The sequence below is a fragment of the Setaria viridis genome, chromosome 3, assembly GCF_005286985.2.
Source record: "Setaria viridis chromosome 3, Setaria_viridis_v4.0, whole genome shotgun sequence".
Taxonomy (NCBI): domain Eukaryota; kingdom Viridiplantae; phylum Streptophyta; class Magnoliopsida; order Poales; family Poaceae; genus Setaria; species Setaria viridis.
The window spans coordinates 34611370-34633726 of record NC_048265.2 but is presented as its reverse complement, the minus strand read 5'-3'; the positions used below and the strand labels follow the sequence as shown (position 1 = coordinate 34633726).

The window sequence follows — 22357 nt, the reverse complement described above, 5'->3', positions numbered from 1 at the left end:
CTGCACCCGAAAGCAACAACCGTCGCTCCCTACTCTTCATTCACGGGCTCACAGATTTGAGTCTCGTCGTCCTCTTCCTCGGCCGCCTCGTCAAGTCCACCGCTCTGACAACGCGTCCCAGCCCCGCACCACCGCCGCCACCACCACCGCCCTCATTCCCAAGTCCCCCAACTCGGCGGTCAGTCCCCCCAATCTGAGCTAACGGCCTCTTCTTCCTCCTCCTCGGCATGAGCGGCTTCTTGGTAAGCATTAGCTAGGCGCTTGGCTCCCTTCATTCCCCAACAGAGCGCTGCAAGACACGGCTCCTGTTCTTGGAAGCTGGGCTCCGACTGGTTCTCGCTCTCTTGGGAGCTGAGCTGAGATGAGCTGAGCTTTGATTTTTCAGTTCTTGCTGCCGGAAGATTTTTTTTGATTTGGCTCTGACCGCGCGGTTTTTGCTTCCTGTCGCGGAATCGCTAGGCGGTGGTCGGCAAGATCGGCACCTTCCTGCTGTGGGTGCTCTTCCTTGTCCTGCAGACGGCCACCCGGATTGTCGGCAGCCTCCTCGTTGGACCAGCCGAGCAGCAGGACGACGCGCAGCAAGAGCCGGCGGCGGCGGCGGTAGCGCGGCGCAGGTCGCCGCCAGCCTCGCCGCTCCGCGACCCCTACGAGCCGGCGTCGGCGCCGCTGCAGCAGCTGTGGGACCCGCCGCCGCCTCCGTACCCGCCCTCAGCTCCCGTGGCGGATGAGTACTCCTCGTCCTCGAGCTTCCGGCGGCGGGCGAGCGCGCCGCCGCCGGCTGAGGACGTAGTGGTGTCTTCGAGTGCCTACTCGCGTCCGCCGCTGGCGGCGGCTCATGCGCATTCCGTGTCAGCGCCTCCGCTGAGGGAGACGCGGGCGGTGCCAGCGAGGGCGGCCGCAGCTGGGGGTAAGCGGCCGAGGCTGGAGAGGAAGTACTCCAAGATTGTTGACCAGTACCGCTCCTTCGATGAGGTATATGCATGTGTTATGTTTCCTATGGCTCAAATGTTGAATATAGAGGGGATTAGAATTCGAATGTTTGGCTAATTTCAACTGACAAACTATATGATGCTTCAAATGAATATGGATTTGAAACTTAATTCGTTGGTATTGGATGGAAGCTCCGGTTTTGAAGTGGGTTGTAAAATCTGACATGTGTTCTTTTTACTGTTTAATTGATGATAATGACCTTTTATGGTGAAGTCTGGAGGAAGATTCTGATTATTTTAGTAATACCTTATTTGATAAGATAGTTGACACAATCCACGTCTGTAACTTTTCTTTTTACACTGACGGATTACACAAAGAGTGGAATGGGTTGAAGTTCAGAGCTATGCAGAGAAGAAACTTGCAAGCAGGAAATGCTATATTAGGATACGACTATTTAGAGAAAGTATTTGTTTTCAAGTTTCTGGTGGTGCTTGTATTTGAACATACTATAGTATGCAAAAGTTTCAATGGATATTTTCACAAGTATTTCTAAGCACTTTGAGCAATTGAGCTTATAAAATGGACTTATAATGTCTAACCTTAGACATGAATAGTCAGACTTGGATGTTGTGAAAGTCTTAATGATTTTCCATTGTGAAACATGAATTTTCCACTAGTAGGAGGTTATTGCTGTGCTATAATTAACCTTAAGGTGTGCACCATTTTGAGCAATTGATCTGTAGTGCTGCTTTCTTCGTTACGGTCGACACTGGAGAGGATGAGGGTGCCCAATCTTGATGAGAGAAGCTTCTAGGCCCTGAATGCTGTACTGCAACAACAGCACGGTAGAATTTTTCTAGAGGTGTTGAAATCGCGGTGGTAAAATTGTCCAATGTGACACTGTAGCAATGTATTTTGGCAAGCGCAGGAATATTTATGCTCCCTCTAGTCACTAATATTATATTTTTCGGTTGGCTGCGTCTGCCCGATCTGAAAACTTCATTGCAAATTACTTTCATGTGTCGAGTTTGAATAGTTGAAAAATAGTGAGTAAATTGGTCTTGAAAAGTAGTCTCATAGTTGTATAATTTTACTATGTTTCATAGAAACATCACAACAGAAATCTGTAGTCAGCGTTGTGTTTTGGAGACCATATCGATGTGCAATGTAACTGGCCAAGTCCATGCCCATGTGTTCTACTATGTCATCCATTTACAGCACTGTATACATAAGCGATGTGCAGTTGTGCATACAGAGTCATCTTGAACACAGTGAAGCATAGCTCTCTAATTCTCTATAGCTCAAGCTAACATGTTGTACTAAAAATACAGGTTATCGAAGCATTAGCACAAGCTGGTCTTGAGTCTTCCAATTTAATCATAGGAATCGATTTCACAAAGAGTAATGAATGGACAGGTAGTTTGTGTGAATTTATCTGCAAAGAAAGAAAACATTTGTTCTTGAATCTTGATGCCTAACTATTTTCATTTGCAGGAAAGAATTCGTTCAATGGCATGAGCCTGCATCATATTGGTGAAACCCCAAATCCTTATGAACAGGCAATATCCATCATTGGGCAGACCTTATCAGCTTTTGACGAGGATAATTTAATTCCTTGTTATGGTTTTGGAGATGGTAATGTGCTGCTACTTTTACTAGGATATGGTGGAATTATACACGTCTAATAGTTCTGGTTTCAATAATGCAGCATCTACGCATGACCAAGATGTATTTGCTTTCTATCCTGACGAAAGACCATGCAATGGTTTTCAGGAAGCTTTAGCTCGATACAGAGAAATTGTTCCTCACCTTCGCCTTTCTGGTATGAAAAATTCAGTTTAGTTCTTATTATTTGGAAATATTTAATGGTAAATTCATGGATATAATTTGAAATCTGGGAACAGTTGTGTGTAGTCCCTTGGGACCCTCACAGCCTTGATTTGTATTACTTGGATTACTTCTCGCATCAAATTTGGGCTCTTCTGTAATTAGGATTGATTCTCCAACATGCAATTTTTGGCATTTTTCAAGGTCCTACATCATTCGCCCCAATAATTGAAATGGCCACAACCATTGTGGAGCAAAGTGGCGGCCAATACCATGTTTTAGTAATTATCGCTGATGGGCAGGTAGGCCCTGGTCCACTCCCTTTTTTCACTAATATTTCTATTCAAATTTTTTCCTTGTTGTGAACGAGGAAACAAATGAAACAAAATTTTCTATTACTATGTCAGTGTCTGAAGGTATAATTGTACAGGTCACACGAAGTGTAGATACCGAATTTGGTCAGTTAAGTACCCAGGAGCAAATGACAGTTGATGCTATTGTACAAGCCAGGTAATGAAATAATTTATGCCAATGAGCTATGTACCTGGGTTTTATGTTTTGGTAATGCTTGAGAACAGAAGACTAGAATGCATAAGGTAGTGCTTCAGTTGTTATGCCAATGAGAAGGTTACAGAATACATATATTTACATGGAAGTGTTTTATAATTAAATTAACATATTATTGTGATTTCTTAGTCCTGGAGCATCTAACTCTGGTTATGTCTATAGGTTATGATGCTAAAATGCTCCTGACTTGAAAACAAAGAAACAACCTTATCTTTGAAAATAAGCAGCCAAGCCTCTCTTCTTGGAAGCATCAACTTGTAGAAGATGCTACTCTGCAGGCTCACAGATTCAAGAGCGATAAAAGAGCTCCTTTTCTAGCTTGGATAGACTCCTTACGCTAACTAACTCACTTGCTCGGTAGATCTGTTCTAACCTCTTTTCTTTCTTTCTGTTACAGTTTTTCAACACTATTTTAATATATTTAACACAGTAGGGGCCTCCCCTACTGTATTTACCTAAAAAAAATGCTCCTGACTTCCGAGAAACAGTAGTAAATTTTCTTAAGGATTTAATCAGCTTTTTTATGGTGTTAGTCAACATTTCTTGGGGTCACTTATAGGATGTCAAAAATATATGAAGTTGACTATAGATTAATGGGTTTCATCTCTAGCCTACACCAACTTGCTTGATTAAAAGGCATTGTTGTTGTAGAGTTATACCATGTTGGAGTTGTCACAATGCCACAAGAAAGGTGTAATATATTAGATTCCAAGGTTTATAAGGATTAGGAAATTTGATGGAAGGCTGACCTTTCCTTTGCACAAGCAGCACAAAAAACATGATAAATTTATACTATATTTTTTTTCTCGAATGTGCTGGAGCGCTGCATGTCATTGCATTGAAGAAGTGATGAATTTATGATATAGTATTTTATATACCAGAACACTCATAAAATAGCATTGCTTCAACATCTCATATTAGTGTGTTCCTTTCTTTTGTTATAGTGAATTTCCCTTGTCTATAATTCTGGTTGGAGTTGGAGATGGTCCATGGGACATGATGAAGGAATTTGATGACAACATACCGGCTAGGTCTTTTGACAATTTCCAGGTAGGTGCAAGAACTACAGGAGCATTTTTTTTGGGCTTATTAAGAAAAATAACTAATAGTAATTTTGACACTTGCTCTCATAGTTTGTGAACTTCACTGCGATCATGTCAAAGAAGATAAGTCAAAGCAAAAAGGAAACGGAGTTTGCCCTTTCAGCACTCATGGAAATTCCATTGCAGTACAAGGCAACATTAGAGCTTGGACTTTTAGGGTATGGAGAAACGAAAGCAAGACCATTTACATATACATATTTGTTGCTTGGTCCTTGTTGACCTAATTCATTCTTTTTATCTTTGTTTTTCTAACCAGACGTCGACTTGCAAAATCGCCTGAGCGGGTTCCACTTCCTCCACCCTTCGCAAGTTATAGCACTGTTTCAAGAGCAGCACCATCTCGGGCAAATAGCTATCGAAGCGTGCCTTCACGTCCTAGAGAGGAGCCAACTGTAGATTCAACTATCACAGCATCAGTGACATCCCCACCAGCTGTCGAAACTAGAGTTCCAGAACCTCAAGTATGATAAATTCTTCTATCCTTCTACTTTGTAGAATACAATTTGGTAATTGAGAAAAGTGGAAAATGGGCATTCTTACTGGTGAAACATGAGAAAGTGTTTCCATAGTATTTGAATTTTCCAATTAGTTTTATAGAAACTAGAATAATTAACTTGATGAATGATTTTTGTTCAATAATGAAAAATTTGAATCTAGGGTTACAGTGGAGCGCAGCATGAAGAACATAGTGCAAATTATTAGATCAATATGTTTGTCTGGTTAGTAAGTGAGTCAAATAGTTTTGACGAAATTTATGAGTCGGGACTGTTGTTTGTTCAACTAAAGTAAAATTTAAGGTTCAGCCTCTGATGATGAAGTAAAATGTTTCTGATTCCTTGCTCACCTTTGGAAATGTTAACCTATCATAAAGCACTCTGAACTCATGTCTTACGAGTTGGTTCAATCTTGCATCAACTTTACAAAAGGTGCTATCCCCCTGATGGTCCTTGATGGTTTTAGTTCACACTTCTTTTTTACTTTCCATAAGAAATCTTGGAAACACACAACTCTTGCAGCACTTATGTATTTTCTAGGTTTCGTTCCTCTATAAATTCATTTATGGTTTTATTTTATACATTGTTTTACTTGCTGTATACAAATCTATGGAACATGTAACTCTTCTGTTGCTTATGCACTTCCTATGATTTCATTCTTGGATAAATTTCTCCTATACCACTGGAATTTAACCCATTTTCTTAAGGACTCACATGTTAGTGATATAATGAGTGGTAAGTAAGGGACCATGTAAACTTTCATCTTCAATTATAGCGTGCATACGACTTATTGTGATTTAACTAATATCTGATTACAAATTCTTGGTCTCACTATCTGTAGATGTGCCCAGTTTGCCTTTCCAAACCCCGGGACATGGCATTTGGTTGTGGTCACCAGGTGAAACCTACAACAATACAGTGGACAGGTGTTCTCCTTCATGCATAATTTTTTTACATGGTTTAACTGAATTTTCCTTTCCCTTGGTACAGACATGTTCGGAATGTGGACCACAAGTCGCAGATTGCCCCATCTGTCGAAGGCCCATTGATACGAGAGTAAAATTGTACTAGTCAGGATATAACTGAAGCGCTCTCAATCAGGAAGTAGAATCCAATGAAATAGAATTCTCATTAGACTATTAATGATGTAGGGTGTATTTAATTTAATAAATCAGCTGTATAAAAATGGAGAATAATAGTCCTTTGCTCGTATCCTGTTTCAATTCTGTTTGATTGTAGGTCAGAGTTACCTCCTTTATCTAAAAAAAAATATTGTACGCTGGTGAGCTACATGTTGCAGCTTTTACCATGATGTGCTGCCATTTTATTGTGCAGTTAGGCGTGCGGGCGTGTGGTGCAGTGATTTCTTCTGGGATTCTGGATTTTGGCTGACACTGCCCTTATTGTTCGTTTCCCCTTTGTGCAAATGAATCTTTGTAGCAAGTAGGTAAAAGTCCAATTATATACTACCCTTAAGTATGAACAAATGTGTGCTGTCATCATAATAAGTAGCCTAACAAGCATCGTAGCTGTGCTGGCTGCTGAGTGTTGGGAACCAGATGCTTGAGAGCTGGTGAGCCTACTGCTGCACGCTCACCGCGGTCTTGGTTGTCTTCCTGCTTGAGTGCTTGTTCGCCGCCGCGCCGATGAGTCGATGACAAGGCGCCGGCCACCGTCTCCACCTTGCACGTACACTACAGCCTGCCTGAACGCCCATCATGGACTGAACGTCGGAGGCCTGGCTATGGCAAGAATGGGCCGAGCAAGAAAAGCCTTGGATCGGTACGTAGGCCCGTGCAACACGGGCAGGCCGTTTCCTCTTTAGCGCCTCCATACCCTATCGTGACCGAACTCTTGGGAATGGCACGAAGGGCAAATTTTGGCTATAGGGTTCATAACCACCAAAATAAAATCACGACCACCATCCAAGTTGAGGAATTCGTCTCCCTTTTGGATTTACATACAAGGACATCCTTCAAACTTCAACATCGTTGCAGATTTGTGGGAAGCAACGACGAAGTTATTCCACATGGATCAGCGTCGCGCCTTCGGTGGAGCTTATGGAAAGAATGCAACCGCAGAATTTGACAATGTACACTCAACAGCGTAGCAAGTGGCTGAGCGAGCTAAATATCATTATGAGCAGTACAGGCAGGCGTTCGAATCAATGAGATATTAGAGTGTTTAGAGAGTCTTTTGTCTTCCATGCCTTCCTCTTGCACGTACGACTTTTGCATAGACCTCATCACCTGAAAGGAAGTTCACTACAAAAACAACAAGAAGCGAAGTTAAGATGCTCCAAAAACACACAGGAAAAAAGATGAAGTAAAGATCAAGACCTGATTATGTAATGTAGAATCTTTCCTCGTAACAAAAATGGATGTGAATCTTCATTTTAATTCAAATCATTAAAATAAATTGACAAAAAGCTAGATATTTTAGTCAGAATCAAGTGTTGAGACCACTACTGGAGTAAAACAATGCATGCCATTCGCGGTGACTTTGAGCACTCATTAATTAATGAAAACAATATTGCATATAGGAACATCTCCAATTTAAGTATAATGCTCAAGTCTTTCAGTACCTGTTGAACATTGGCAGGTCACAGTGCTGACCGAAATGAGCAAGAAAATTTGTCAGTTGACTCAAGGTCGGATCCAAGTGAAGGCGACAAACTTGCAACCCGTTCAGCCAATATAATGGTAACAATCTGTATGATCTTGAAATTAACTTTCTTGCCTACCCGTGCAGTAATTTGACTTAAAACTTTAACGTCTGTATACAAAATGTGTACCATGTCATCTTGGCTGTGCACCATTTTGACTTTGGAATTTTCCCTGTGCCATCTCCAATTTGTGAATAATGACAAAGTAGCACCCTGTACCTTGACAGCATCTGGAAGCAAGACTACCTTTCAATATCAACAAGAAACATATGTGCCTGCAACTCTCTCAGGCAATGGTATTTGAACGAATGGGCACGAGAGTGTGCCTATTTCATTGATAGAGTAGAAGTTTACAGGAAATAGAACAAAAGAAAAACACGGCGTGCCGTGAGAAAAGATAAGGACTACTCTCGCGTTAGGATTAACTCTAGGTATTTAGCCCCGCCACTAACCATGCTGACGCCTCCTCTTTGATTTCGCCATAAGCATCATCGGTGAGCTCTCTTGTCTACTGAAAACGCGCGCGTTCCGTTCCTTCCAAATCTCCCACATGATGAGTAGTGTCAGGCTTCTCAGAGCTTTAGGGGGGAGTCCGGTGTCATAGTTATATTTTCCCACCATTCCAGGGTGTTAGCTAAGGGCCGCCACGCAGTTGGCCTCAGGTTTGGCTGCGCTATCCATAGCGCTGTTAGATCCCAAATTCTCTTTGTCTATCTACACTCAGCTAAGATGTGGTGGTTAGTCTCCATGGTCCATCTGCAGAGGGTGCAAGTGGCGTTGTGCAACCATCTGCTTTTAGCCATTCTATCCGCGGATCACACGTGGTTTTGTGTAATTAGCCACTCAAAGAATTTACATTTTGGTGGCGCCCATGTCTTCCAGATGGAGGAGAGATTTGGTGTTTCGGTGCAGCTTAGAAACTGTGCTTTATATGCCAATGCAGTTGTGTACACTCCTGATTTGGTTAGTTTCCAAATGATAGTGTCCTCGGTTCGTGGCTATAGCTCCGTTTGTCTGACCTTGTTCCATAGCAGGGCGACTGAAGCTAAATGTGAGTTGTAGATATTACCATTGATGTTGAGATCTCAGATCCAGTTATTATTATTGATGACGTCGTGAACCGTCCTGTTCTTTTTCCTTGAAATGGCAAAGAGGAGTGGCGCGATGTCTTTTGGTCGCTGGCCCTGCAACTAGCCAAAGTTCCAGAAGCTGGTCTTTTTGCCGTTGCCGAGGGTGATGACCGTGCAAGCAGCAAATAGTTGCATATCCGTCTCGTCGCACAGGATTTCCGTATTGGACCAAGGTTTGTCCGGTGATGTCCACTCGTGCCATAGCCACCTCAGGCGGAGAGCTCCGGTGAACTTCTCTAGGTTTGGGATGCCGAGTCCCCCATGCTGTTTCGGGAGGCAGCTTCTTGTCCAATTAACTTTGCATTTGCCACCTATTAGTTGTTGATCGCGCGCCCAAAGGAATCATTTATGGAGTTTGTCTAAATCTTCTAGCACCTCATTATTTGCTTTGAGAGCCATTAGGAAGTATATCGGCTGTGAGGAGAGGACTGATTTTGTGAGGTTGACTCTACCTGCATGGGTGATAGCGCACCCTGTCTCAGACCTCTACCGTGCTGAATTTGTGGCAATGGCGAGCCGTTGAGTAGCAGTTTTGATGTTGAAGTGGCTAGGATGGATGTAACCCATTGGCTCCAACGAGTTGGGAAGCCTCTGTGGTGCATAAGGGAGATGAGGTAGTCCCAACGTACTGAGTCAAAGGCTTTGGAGATGTCTAACTTCATTAGTAGAGCTGGTGTCGCATTTCGATGAAAATAGCGAGCGATGTTGCGTACGTATAGGAAGTTGTTGTGAATACTTCTGCCTTTTATGAAGGCGCTCTGGCAGGGCGAGATAATTGCATGCATGTGCAGGGCAAGTCTTAGCGCTAGCACTTTGGTGATGATCTTTGCAAACGCTTGGATGAGGCTGATTGGCCGGTACTCTAGGATGCTTTCTGCCCCTTCTTTTTTTTTTTGGAATTAGAACGATGTTTGCCTTGTTGAGTAGATTTAGGTCGTTGCAGCGGATGTTGTAGAAAGCATTCACTGCTGTCATTATATCTCCTTTAATGATGGTCCAGCATGTTTTGAAGAAAAGCCCCGTGAAGCCATCCGGGCCTGATGCTCGATCATGCGGAAGCTGTTTAATAGCGTGCAGGATCTCATTTTCATCAAACGGGCAGTCCAAGTCGGATAAGTCTGCTACAAGGGGATCTAAGTTTACCCACCGCAGGTCTATGTGCACTGTTTTGGGGTTGTCATTATGTTAGAAATTTGGTCATGAACGATGTCTTGCTTGTCTTGGTGGGAGAGATCCCAACTCGTGTCTGTTCGCAGCCGTTGTATGAAGTTCTTCCTTTTATGCGCATTGACCTTAAGGTGGAAGTATTTTATATTTGCATCCCCCTCTTGAAGGTTTTTGATACGTGATGATTGTCGTTTCCTTGCTCTTTCAATTACCGCCCACCCCAGAATGCGTTTTTTCAGTTTTGCTCTGAGGGCGAATTCTGCATGTGAAAGAGATCTAATGTCTTGCGCAGCATTGAGATGTAGGATTACCACTTCTGCCATCTGAAGTTTTAGTTTCGTGTCCGAGATGATGGAATTGCTCCACTTCCTAAGCACCATGGCTGTTGAGTGCAACTTGTGGTCTAGACGGTGGAACGGCTCTGTATGATTCATGGGTAGGTTCCATGCCTATTACACAGTCTCTTGGAAGCATGGTAATTTGGTCCAGAAGTTCTCAAATTTGAATGGGTGTGGCCTCTGCGGCCTTGAGAGTCTTGCTAGTAGAAGTGGGCAGTGATCGGAGTGGGAAAAGGAAAGGGCGTGTAGCGTGTGATCGTCAAATGCGATGTCCCAGGCTTCGTTGTAGAAGAAGCGGTCCAGGCGTGAAAGCGTTGGTTGACGCCTTTCACTACTTGACGTAAATTTTTGATTTTGAAGGTGTATTTCTTTTAGCCCACAGAAAGCTAGAGTACTGAGGAAGCGACGCATCAGTTGAAGGTTCAATCTTCTGTTATTCTTGTCCGTGGCTTTGTAAATGAGGTTGAAGTCACCAATGATCAGCCATTTTGTGTTGATGTCGGGTTTCTATCCTAGATGGTCCATATATGGTCGTTAATTTGAACTTGGAGCTGCATAGTTTGCCCGACACTGTTGCAGTAATTGAGAAATGCCCAATCTGAATGTCTTTTAGGTCAACAAAATTACCATCCCAAAGAATTAGGATGCCCCCTTGGTGCCTTGCATCGGTTTGTAAGCGAAGTTGGTCATACGGTAGCCACCTAGGAATGAAGCGAGGGCCGCGTCAATTTGATTTAGGTTAGTTTCTTGCAGACAAGCCATGTGACATGGCGTTGCTTTGAGTGTTTCGTGAACAACCAGGCATCTCACGTGCGTGTTAAGGCCTCGCACGTTCCAGTTGATAGTGTCAAAATTGTGTGGCGGAACCGCCAAAATTAACTTGACTAAAATGCATATAAGTCGCCTGACACGCGATTATGCACTTTAAGCAAGTCAACCTGGTCGACCGTCGGATTTCATCCTTACACAGGATCGAGAAGCATCGCTCACACGAAGGTGAGTAGCACAGAGATTACAACATTCCCATCACATTAACTTAGTTCTACAAATTATTACATCAGAGTTTCTAAAATTCAAGCAATTTGCAAGGTTCGAACAGTTGAATAAAATAAGCGGAAGCTAAACGTCGATACATGATATCATGACGAAGCTGATCATGACATCAAAAATCCCTGCCCTCACCGTTCGAGGAGGGATCCCACTCGACTGTCCAGCCCGGAGGGAGCTGGGTAGGCCAAGTGGTGCCAGCAGCCAAACTATTAACATCACCTGAAAAGTTAAGCCACAACAAGGCTGAGCAGCTAACACTCAGCAAGACAGACCCGTCGGGTAAACTATTTTACCAAGACCTAGACATGCAAGGCTTTTCTGGCTCTGGGTTTGCTTTGCCAACAACATCTAAAACAGGTCCTTACTTTCCACATTTTAGCTCAAGTTCTATGTTCTTTATCCAGTCTAGATTAGCAACTTATACTAAGCAAGCATAGTTTCCAAGCAATTAAGGAACAAGAATCAAATTAATATCATCATCATGTTCCATCGTTACTCAGTGCAGAATAGCGATCAAGTAGTCCCAAACTATGAGAAGCAGACGAACCGATTCGAGTTTATTAACCATGCATGGCAAACCTAATCTCACAACATCCACGCACCATGAGGGGTCGCTTCATTTGTCAGCCATCCCCATCGATCCCTTAGGCACGTGTCAGGGCCAACTGCCTTTGGCATGCAATGCTCCATAATCCCGGCCTCTGCCATACTATGACCGCACTTGCATCCACATGATGCACCATGGGAACGACGTTCCAAGGATAGCCGGAGGGTATGCCACGCCCCAGTTCAATCAGGTACTAGGCTTCCCCATTCTATACTAGGTATGAGATTAGTACTTTCAAACACTTGATCACGAACGCCGACACGTTTCGACCTTAGATCAATTTCATTTAGACAGATGGGGCAATCCACCAAGTATCAAACATAAGCCCGACCCTGTCCGTCGTCCTTATAGTTGCAACATAAATAAAACATTCAACTCCTATAACTCGCGAGTGACAGGAAATCACTCGACTTTTACCAGAACCTATTAAGCATTGCAACTACTCGACCTTTAACAACTAGTATTCAGATCAAGGTACTAAATTCATGCATCTATGGTTTCAATCAACTCCTACAAACGTAAATGCACAATCATAAGCATCACAATTGGCATAAGAGTAAAACAGGGAATTCATGCACCAGGGCTTGCCTTCAGGAAAAGTCAGCGGTTCCTCAGGGTCCTGATCCGGTTCGGGCTCGCCCTCCAAGTGATGAAGCTCCACAGAGGGGTCTTCCTCCGATGCCGGGTGGAGCTCGTAGGTTCCGTCGGCGAGATTTGCTTCTATACGACATGCACATGCAAGAGTTTAGTTGTATTCGCGTGTGTACCCAACGATGCAAGGCATGGCTTAAAGAAAAAGGAGTTGCAACAGCTACACTCACTTCAACAAGGCTTAACTTTCTTTAACTTCAAACGAGTGTGGTCGGTTTAAACTTGAGTTCGAATTGGATGGTGATTGTGTACATATATAGTTTCTTACAACTTAGAGTTGCATAAAGAGAGTGAAAGGTCATGTTTGGGTGGTTCAAGTGCATTAGGAGAGTTACTTACTTTTGAATGTTTTTATGTACCTCTTCCAATTTACACTTATTTAGCGTATTAAGATTTGTGCTTTTCTTTTATTCTTTTAGGTTGATTAATTAACCAAAAATGATTTCATAACCAAATAGTAGCTAAAGGTACTGGGAATTTTACAGCACCTCACTTAAACCAACAATGAGTTACTGTAAAATTTTGGAAGCCATTGGGTGACTCAAAAATGAATTACATGCATTTCATTATTAAAGGTAGCATGAGCTTAACTTTTTCTATCTCAAAAATTACAGAGAAACTGGGGATGAAATTTTACCAGTATGTCAAGGGTGTGTTACAGGAACTTTGGTGAATTTTTCGTGATTTTTGGAGAAGGAAAACTATTTCCTCTATTTTCCTTCTAATTAAACATGCTTAACAAATAAGGTGTTTTTCTTTCTGATTTGCACCACAACTTATATTTTTCTTGCAAACTATACAACAAAACAAACTTAACCCAACTAGTTTCACATTTTTCTGAGCTCTGGATCAAAACTTATGCAAAAATGAAGATTTAATCTTAGATTCCCAAAATAAAGTTAAATCAGTGACTTTAAGTTCTAGACCAGAGCCCTAATCATTTTTCTGAGCTTCTACACATAGAAACAAGCATCACAGAGTTAGTTTTACATTTTTCTCACTTTTCTTCTATTTATTTATTAGGAACTAGACAGAGCAAGGATTCCAACAAAAGTGGTTTGGCATTTTTATGATTTTTCTACGATTTACTAGGCATTTACCAAGTTTAACCCTTTTTCTGCCTATTATTAAATTAAAAAGCCGAGGCAAACTTGCATCCTACCCCCTGCGTCTACGGGTTAAACATGCAGGGGTCCCTGAGTTTTTGCGCCCAGGCCCCTGGAAAGAATGGGGAAAACGCAATGTCGTCCCCGGGGGCGCGCGCGCGGCGGCGTGGAAATCCCCGGCAGTTCGCCGACGGGGATGAGGCAACAAGTTGCCGGAGAGGCTCAGGGGCTCACCTGAGCTCGATTTGGCAGGACTGGGGTGACGGAGATGGCCGGCGGGGGTCACAACGTGGCGGCGGCGACAGAGCTTGGCGGGCGGCGGTGCAGGCGGCGTTCAGGCACACCGGCGGCGTCGGGGAGGCCACGGGCTGCTCGGAGACGTGCGCGGAGGGGTGGCGAAGCGGGCGAAAAAGTCGTCAGAGCACGGGGTGGCGCAGAGGTGTGAGCTCCACGGGAGCCTAGCGGCGACGCAGAGGAGAAAGCAGAGGTGCGGTTGCGGGCGGTGGCAAAGGGTGGCGCTATCGGCGAGCGTGACCCTTTTATAGGGCAGCGGTGGCATGGAGGGTCGAGGTGGGGCTCCGGTGGTGGGAGGATAAGGCCGGGGAGCGGCGGGTGCGCGGGTGAGGTGGCCATTGGCCAGCGGCGCCATTGGGCTGGGGAGGCGGAGCTCCGGGCGCTCTCCTGCCGCGATTGGCCTCGGGCGGAGCGTGTCGTGTGCCTCTGGTCTGTCGGGCGGGCGAAGCGGAGGGCCACGGCCTAGGTTTGGCGAGCGGGCGGAGACGCGGGACGTCGATGGTGTGGCGGCTTCTCCGGCGGGCGGGCGACACGCGGGTTGGGCGGAGCAGATGCGCGGTAGGGGGAAGGCACGCGCGCGGCCGGCGGTTGGCCAGCCTGGCGTTCGCCCCGTCCTATCGTAGGCGCGGGTTGGGTGCCGTGGCTCTCGCCCTATCGCTGTCTCGCCAGGGATAGGGCGCTGGCAAGCTGCCGGTGGCCGGCGGCCACGCAGCGCGCGGCGCGCGGGCGAACATGCCCTGGGCACGCGGGCGTCGAGGTCACTTCGGGCAGTAAGCCCGACCGGTTTTGGGAGCTCCTTTCTCTAGATTTTTCAACTAAACTTTCAAAACTCCTTTAAGCAAACTTATTCAACTCTGGGTGTAGTTCAAACTTGGTTTAAGGTATTTGTTCAGATTTGGAAAGGATTTGGAGATACCTCGAGCCAAAGTTTGCCAAAAATCTGGAAATCCAGACTTAGTCAATTTAGCCGGCGAGGTGGAAATTCAGGGGTTTAGCTATCTTTGACTCGATTTTAGGGGAGCTTTTGAGTTGAATTAGACTTAAGCGTTATTGAAGGAGTTGCTCTCAAAACTGAGTACTTCAACTTCTATTTAGGGTTTTTCTTGAGTTTAGTTCAAAAATTTGGAGGAACGCCCTCACCAAGAGGTGCACTCTGAGCAGTTTTCCAGACTGTTGTAGCGCCCAGCGGCTGAGTTGACTGTTTTACCCAACTTTGACCAAGATTTTGAACAGGTTCGGATTCAATTTGGACCTGGGTCAGTGTAACAAAGTTGGAACATACTCGAGGGACTACAACTTTTTATTAAGGGGCTGACTTGAGTTTAGATATGAAGTCGTGAGATAACAGGTTGCAAAGCTGGAGGAAAACTTGAATTCCAGGATAGGTGGTTTATAGGGTTCTTTAATACTCCGGTTTTGATTCCTATTTTTGACTTCCTCCCACTCCGAATTAGACAAAGTGCCTTTAACAAAAGTTGTTTGAAATTAAAATTTTTACAACTCTTATTAGGGCAAAAATTTAAGTTTGCATATAAAATCTCAAGTTTTATTTCGAACTCCAACAAGAGCTTCTTAGGGTTAAAATGGACAATTCACTTCTTTGCTTAGTGACTAATCACTTGTTTAGATGTGCAAGTACTTAATTTAGGTAGAGTTGTTACAAATTGTCTATATGCATTTAAACTGCCGTAAAGCGCTGCAGGGAATCATGTACCAGTCCTGGTAGTCGGAGCTGGAGCTGCCCGGAGATGTCGCGTATTCAAGTAGACGAGATGTGCCGATGGTGAGACGCATGTTGGGATATCTAGGATCGGCATATGCGGTTAACATTTGATGCGCTGATAAGTGTGTTGTCCGAAGGTCAAAGCAAGCAGGACCTAGTCGATGTCGCGTACAATAAGCCTGAAGGTCGAAGCCAGCAGGGCTGATCCAACAACTTGCCGAAGGTCGTAGCCAGCAGGATGTGGAGGACTAAATGAAAAATAGTACGAGGAATGTCTGGGATACATGGAGAGAGTCCTTCTCCGACTATGCTGAGGTTCCGAAGCTATCATTCTTGAGGGAGGGTGTGCTCGTTCTGGATGTCGTCGATGGCCTGTCCAGTTTGCTGTAGGAGTGCATCGTTTACCCTTTCCGCTCCTTCATCGTCCAGATCAAACAAGGCCATCATTGCTGCAATAATGTGGTCCAGCAGCGGCCACTAGTGTGAGTTGATGTAGTCCTGCAGTATCTCCTTGATTGGCCAGAGCTCATTGTCTAAGCCACCCAATTTGTGCCACATGTTGCGCTGGGTGTGCTCCAGAGCCAGTACAGCCGGCCTCTTGGCCTGCCGCGCGCTTCTGCGAACCGAGGACATGTCAAAGGTCCAGCGCGGGTGCGGGTGCTGACGGCATTCCGGCAGCTGCTGAAAGATCACCGGAGCCGGCGCAACGAAGAGGTCGTCGACGGTCTAATCCGCTGGGACAGGCGCAGGAGTTGCCGCGGCCAGCCCCTGTCCAGGAGGCCGTTCCATGCCCGCCTGTCTGCAAGTAGCCAACGTGCGGGTCTGAGGTGGCGAGGTGCCGGATGGCACCGCAGCTTTTTCAGCGGAGACAGCGACCGTCTCTTCCATTGCAGCATCCCGCCCGTCCATCGAAGCACTCTGGCCCTTGCAGCTGCAGCTTGTCCAGCGCGAGCTCGACGTCACGCATCGTTAGCGCCCCCTGTAGCGTCGCATGGAGCCTAGCGAAGACGCACTAGAGAGGCACCAGCTCCTCCATGGGTGCAGACCAAACTTGATTCCCCTCCGAGTGGAGCGGTCTGTCGGCAAGCCCGATTCTATCCGCTAGAGAGCAGGCCTTGGAGATGTAGTCATCAGCCCCGTATGTTCCGATTTCCTGTTGGGTCATTGAGTGCATAGGCGAGGTGAGCGTTGTGATTTGGCGCACCTAGGACTCAACCATTGCCTGAATGCTGCTCCTGATCGCCATAGCTTGGGCACTGAAGAGTGCCTGGACTTGTGCGTTCACCATGTTCTTGAGCTCATCCAGGCGTGGCAAGGCAGGAGCAAAGGCGGCCAGGCTCGCTTTGAAGGGCGCCGGCTTCAGCGTTGTTGCGGCAGGGAGGGGGTAGCAACAGTCCTTTGCTGCCCTCGCTGAACTCAGCCTCCCAACGCCTGGGTGACCGCGTACGGTCGTGGCGCATGATGTCATGGCCGCGGCTGTCATGAAGCTTGGTGTTCTTTTCGCGGCCTCGTCCTGGATGATCATATCCGTCGTCGTCGTTGTTATCCTCACTCTGATGCGGCCAGCAGAAAGGCCTATCATAACATGAGCCTTTGCCTCCCCGCCTTACGTCGCGGTTACATCAGTCACTGTCGTCGCGCTTGCCGTTCCTATCATGCTCGCCGCGGCCATGCTCTCGATTGCCACAGCCGCGCTCACGATCTTCTTCCTCGCATTGCTCCGGTTCCCGTGGCGACCGGGGTAGCCGTGTGGGCAACTTGTAGCGAGCATCAGAGGGAGCGCCGTCCGGCACCCCATAGCGCCAGGCATGACCCCGGTGCACTGGATTGAAGCTAGAGGGGTTGTTGATGGCACAGTCTAGGTCGCATGTTGCCACCGTATAGTCCTCCAGCATGCCCATGTGCAGGAAGACTTCATAGCGAACTCCCTGTTGCCAGCGGTCCGGCTGCGACATGGTGATGGTGATCGTAGACAACTTGTCTGAAGGCCGGTGAGTGAAGATCAGCCACACACGCTTGGGGATGTTGTTTGGATTCACCATCCAAGCCTAGAGGTCGACGTGCCTGGTGTCGGTTGGCTAGATGAGATCCGTGTTAATTTAATGGAGGGTGCATCGCGTGTTGATGATCCTCTCGACGATCTTCGACGTGCACGTGTGTACTGGAATGCCGTTGAGGTAGAGTCGCACCCGGAAGAAAATGCGCAGTCCGAGCGCGTGGCTCAGGCTGCGCCATGGCCGTAGGCATACGTCGAAGCTGCGGCCTTGGAAACGCCCGCGGCTGCGAGCTACTGCGCACTGCTCGCTGTTGATGAAGCGGACGAGGAAAGGTTCCGGCTGGTGGACAGTGACGACGACCTCGCCCTATTGAAGCTGCAGCCTGTCCCACAAAAGCTCCTCAATCTCATGGGTACCGGCGCTACGCGGGAGGTGTAAGGCTCAGGGGACCAAAGCTGTCCCCTCCCACTTCCTGGCATCCCGCTTCAGGTCGAACGAATTAGGCACCATGATGGTCTCCTAGTTGGGGCAGGTGTTGGGGTTGCCAATCCCCATCTGGTGAGCGACCCTCGGTGACGTTGGCAGCCGCGATGGCGGTGGAGGCAGTGTCCGCGGTGGCAGAGGTGGCAGTGGATCTTTGTGGCGATGGTGGTGGTGGTGGAGGATGGGGTGAGCAATGGCGGAGGGTGAATGGCGGTGAGGCGACCGGCGGGTTAGGACTGAACGGGTTGGCACCTGGCGTGGATGTGGGGCGTCTCGGTGACTCAGCACAGGCTGGAGGTTGCAGCAGCCGTGACCTGTGCAGGCAAATGGACGAAGATTGAATTGGAGAACCAGGGAGGCCAGGTGCAGCCCGCAGCCGTGCAGGCGTGCAGCGTGCCAAGCGCGTGGGTGGCGGCCGCCCGCCGGCGCTGAACGCCTGGTGCATCGCCGAGACGCCGATCGCTCGCAAGGGCAGATGAAACAAAACGTCGATGGAAGAACTGCTTTGTCTTCTTCGGTTCGTTATTAACAACAGGTCAAATAAAAGTAACACAAATTCGAGCCATCGGCGTAGTAAGATGAAGAAATGTTTTGTGCCTTCTTGTTCATGGGCTGACGATGGACTGAGCCAGAGCACTATTGTTGGGCCAGTGGGGGGCACAAATGGTGAAATTTTGTCACCTGCAAGGGCTGGGCCGAAAGTTGAATGACGGCCTGTGCCCTTGGCTGCAGCGGGCAATCCCATGTGATTTGAGCTCCAAAAGTTTTTTTTTAAAGCTCACTTATCCACCTTGTCCGCTTAACACCCTAATCAAAATTTAAGCTCACTTTACTCCCTCGAACTACTCCTCCGTATCAAAATATTTGTCACTGTTGACTTTTCTTCATGACGTTTGACCATTCGTCTTATTCAAAAATTTATTGTAAATATACGAAAAGATAAGTCAAGCTTATAATACCTTTTATGGTAAAGTAAGTCACAAACAAAACTAATAATACTTGCATATTTTTTTTGAATAAGACGAATGGTCAAACGTCATGAGAAAAAGTCAATAGCGACAAATATTTCGATACGGGGGTAGTATTTCATTTGGCCTAATCTACCCCTAATTAGATTTCTCTTTTTTGTTTCTTCGCCTACGAGTTGAGTTTTAATTTTAGATTTTATCAATTGAAAGATAACATGATACTTTATGTTAGAAAAATATATTAGAATTTTTTCATAATTATTTTCCATATAGTTTTGTATATCTTAGATCGATTTCATACTAAATATTCCTAACATATGAAAATAGCCATGAGAAATTCTTAGTATAATTTTTTAACATATGTCCTCGACCTCATTAAGCAAAAGGTACACTAATCCGGTGAATTAGTCTGGATACATATGTCCAATTCGATCGAAGAACACATCGCATTCGGCACGAATCCTACATTCCTTACTACAAAACAGTTCTACCTATCACCCAACGCCGCAGAGGCCGCCTGCGTACGAAGGATTTTTGCCGCGCGCCACCGTCGGTGCCAGCGTGGCCCGCCGACTCCCAGCCACATCACTCGCTAAACCACCTCTATGGCCTGCCCACGGCGGTTTAGACACCCAAGTTCCTCAGCATCGGTGGCGTCATTGTTAGTCCGCCACTGCCGCCCCCGATTCTTCCTCGCCCTCGACCTTTCTTATGTACTGCATCATAGTGTCATGGTCGCCGGTGCTGCTATTGGCCCTGTAGAGGAAGAGGGTGGCCACATAGGTCGCCACATTGTGCCCGCCCGCGGCGGCGTGGGCGAGCTCGTCGAGGCATGGCCGGGGGTTGCGGTTTTCCCTGAATAACTTGGGTCAGGCGAGCAAGGAGGGTGTTGTAGCTGTTGCTATCATTCCACTGCATCTCCATGGCAAACCGGTCTACTGCCATGCGCTAGCCAACGATGCGGTCACCACACACATGGCGCATGGTCGAGGAGGTCGGCTGTAGGCTGCGGAGGTCCTCCATGGGCCGCTCCGAGGTCGCAGCGAGGTGGCCCACAATCTCAATGGACACCTCGGTAGGAAGCTCTACTAGCAACAACGGGTGTCGCCTCAATGCCATGATTATTGCCGGTGCCGACGTCGCGCGACGCGGAGCGCGAGGGGGGCACCTGAGGGCTCGCGCAACGGCGTGGATGGAGCTGCGGCGCGTGGACGGCGGTGAGCTGAAGCACTGGAGAGGTGGAGCAGTGCGACGTACGGTGATCGAAGGGGGGTGATCGAGGGGGTCGAGCGCGTGGACGTGGAGTTCTTGAAAACCCCTCTTGTCTAAAATGGCAAGGACGACGAGAGGAGGAGTTCTTGAAATCCCCTCTGCGAATTGGAGTGGGAATTGGCGATGATGGCAAGGAGTTCTTGAAAAGCTCTCTTGGAACTGCCGTCAACTGCTGGCCTCTCCACTCACAGTTTAGGCGACACCGTGTCTCGGTGAGCGTGCACGGGAATAGGAACCCTCGTGCCCATGTGAGTATTTTGCTCAAAAAGAATGTGGTTGTGTAGATAGTCGAAAACACTTGAGTAGTGTAGAGGTTGATAGCATCTGCTGCACCGCCTTTGGCCCGTGTTCAAACCTGTGTGACAGCAAAATTTTTGCTCCCTTTTTAGGGCTCATTCGGCAGAACTGTTATTCAATGTGGGCCTGTTTCTCTTCGTGGGCTGGATCGAGTCTATCCTGGTGGCTCACTTGAATCTGGACTGGCTCCACAACAATTTCATCTTGGGCCTGACTTTGAAAGAGGTCGAGGCCTTATTATTTGCGGGCTCCATCATCACACGTGGCCATGATGTGGACACGCCGAATGGGGAAGCAGGCCCCATATCTACACCTAGTTGCCACAACTACCTGCTGGACCCACTGCGTGTACACGTGAACAAACGGGACCCACCCTACGGGACCTGCATGTACACATGGTAGCCACATCAGCCTACTAGCCCACACTCATACACTTGAACGGCCAGGTCCCACCTCCCTAGTGGACCTTGCATTCACATATTGAACCCACAACCCTAACACGTGGACCGTCGGGTCCCAGTCACTACACATGGCTGCCAGGTAGACATGTTGGACCAGTCAACCAGGACCTATAGCTACACGTGTTAGCCATGTCGGCCTGCTGGGCCTGCACTCGTACACGTGGATGATTGGGTCCCACCTCTCTAGTGGACCCCACGTTGACATATTGACCCACGGCCCTAACTCGTGGACCGGCTGGTCCTCGTTGCTACACATGGTAGCCACGTAGACACGCTGGACCCTCTGGCATCACAAGTGGACCTATGGGTACGAACGCTACATGTGGTGGACTGGTTCTATGAAAAATCACTAGCATCACAGATACGAGACATAGGTGGCGCACCATTTTGTGACGATATAAGATGTTGTTCTATGACGTGCATTTTTTTCCTCATAATTCCATAGCGGTCGAGGGCTCCCGCCGATGATCTATGAGGAACCCGAGATTTTCATCATAGATGTGGCATGTTCAATGAAGTTTTAGAACATCACGCGCAAAATGTCATGGAAGCTACTATTTCTAGTAGTGGAGGTTTCTGGAACATTCTAAATCTAATTTTTGTGGAGTGTTGTTCAAAGGAGGTTCAGAGAAGAGATGATAAACAAAAAGAAAGAAAGAAAGAAAGAAAGAAGAAAGAAAAGAAAAGGAAAAAGTATAAAGAAGAGAAAAGAAATAAAAGGAAAAGAAAGAGGAGGAGTTTTCACTGTTAAGAAGATCAAGAAAAGTGCAAAAAAGGATGACCTTATTTACGAAATGGTTTTTCATTCCAACCATGTGCAATCCCACAACAAGGACATCGCTTGGGCCTCAATCATTATTTTATTTGCCTTTGCATATGTCCACTATTCTATATCTTCTCATCCTTGAAAACCTCACATTATATGGTTCTTCTTATGATCATTGGCTCGGAAGGTAAGCGACCATTAAAGAGTTTTCTTAATTTGATAATATAAGTGTTGATTCTTGCTAAGCCTTGTCCAAGCTCCACCATATAATGAGTGACTTTTGAGAGATGAGAGCTTGCAAACTAAATAGGATAGCCACAATTAATGTGAGCGACATGATAGTACCTGGAGGATAATCTTGGTTTTAGTTCTTGTTGCAGGGAGAATGCTTTATGATAGAAGAAAAACCCTCCAAGATGATCTAGAAAGTGAGTGTGATTAAATCTTGAAGTAACTTAGTT

The 22357-nt window shown here is 46.6% G+C and overlaps 1 protein-coding gene across 1 annotated transcript; it reads left to right on the top strand.

The window, feature by feature from the left end:
• On the top strand, window positions 1–6255 carry LOC117850330 (E3 ubiquitin-protein ligase RGLG3). The gene is made up of 12 exons (XM_034732156.2): window positions 1–242; window positions 460–972; window positions 2262–2346; window positions 2425–2565; window positions 2639–2752; window positions 2962–3059; window positions 3188–3267; window positions 4269–4374; window positions 4458–4585; window positions 4684–4888; window positions 5763–5819; window positions 5912–6255. Exons 1-12 carry the CDS (start codon window positions 228–230, stop codon window positions 5990–5992), a joined length of 1623 nt encoding a protein of 540 aa, XP_034588047.1. The 5' UTR covers window positions 1–227; the 3' UTR covers window positions 5993–6255.
• Window positions 6256–22357: the final 16102 nt, after the last annotated feature.

Bases quoted from the DNA above. Each gene is read 5' to 3' on its own strand.
- LOC117850330 (XM_034732156.2), top strand. The intron at 2,753-2,961 runs GTATGAAAAATT...GCATTTTTCAAG, and splicing joins TCCTCACCTTCGCCTTTCTG to GTCCTACATCATTCGCCCCA. The intron at 4,586-4,683 runs GTATGGAGAAAC...TTTTCTAACCAG, and splicing joins TTAGAGCTTGGACTTTTAGG to ACGTCGACTTGCAAAATCGC.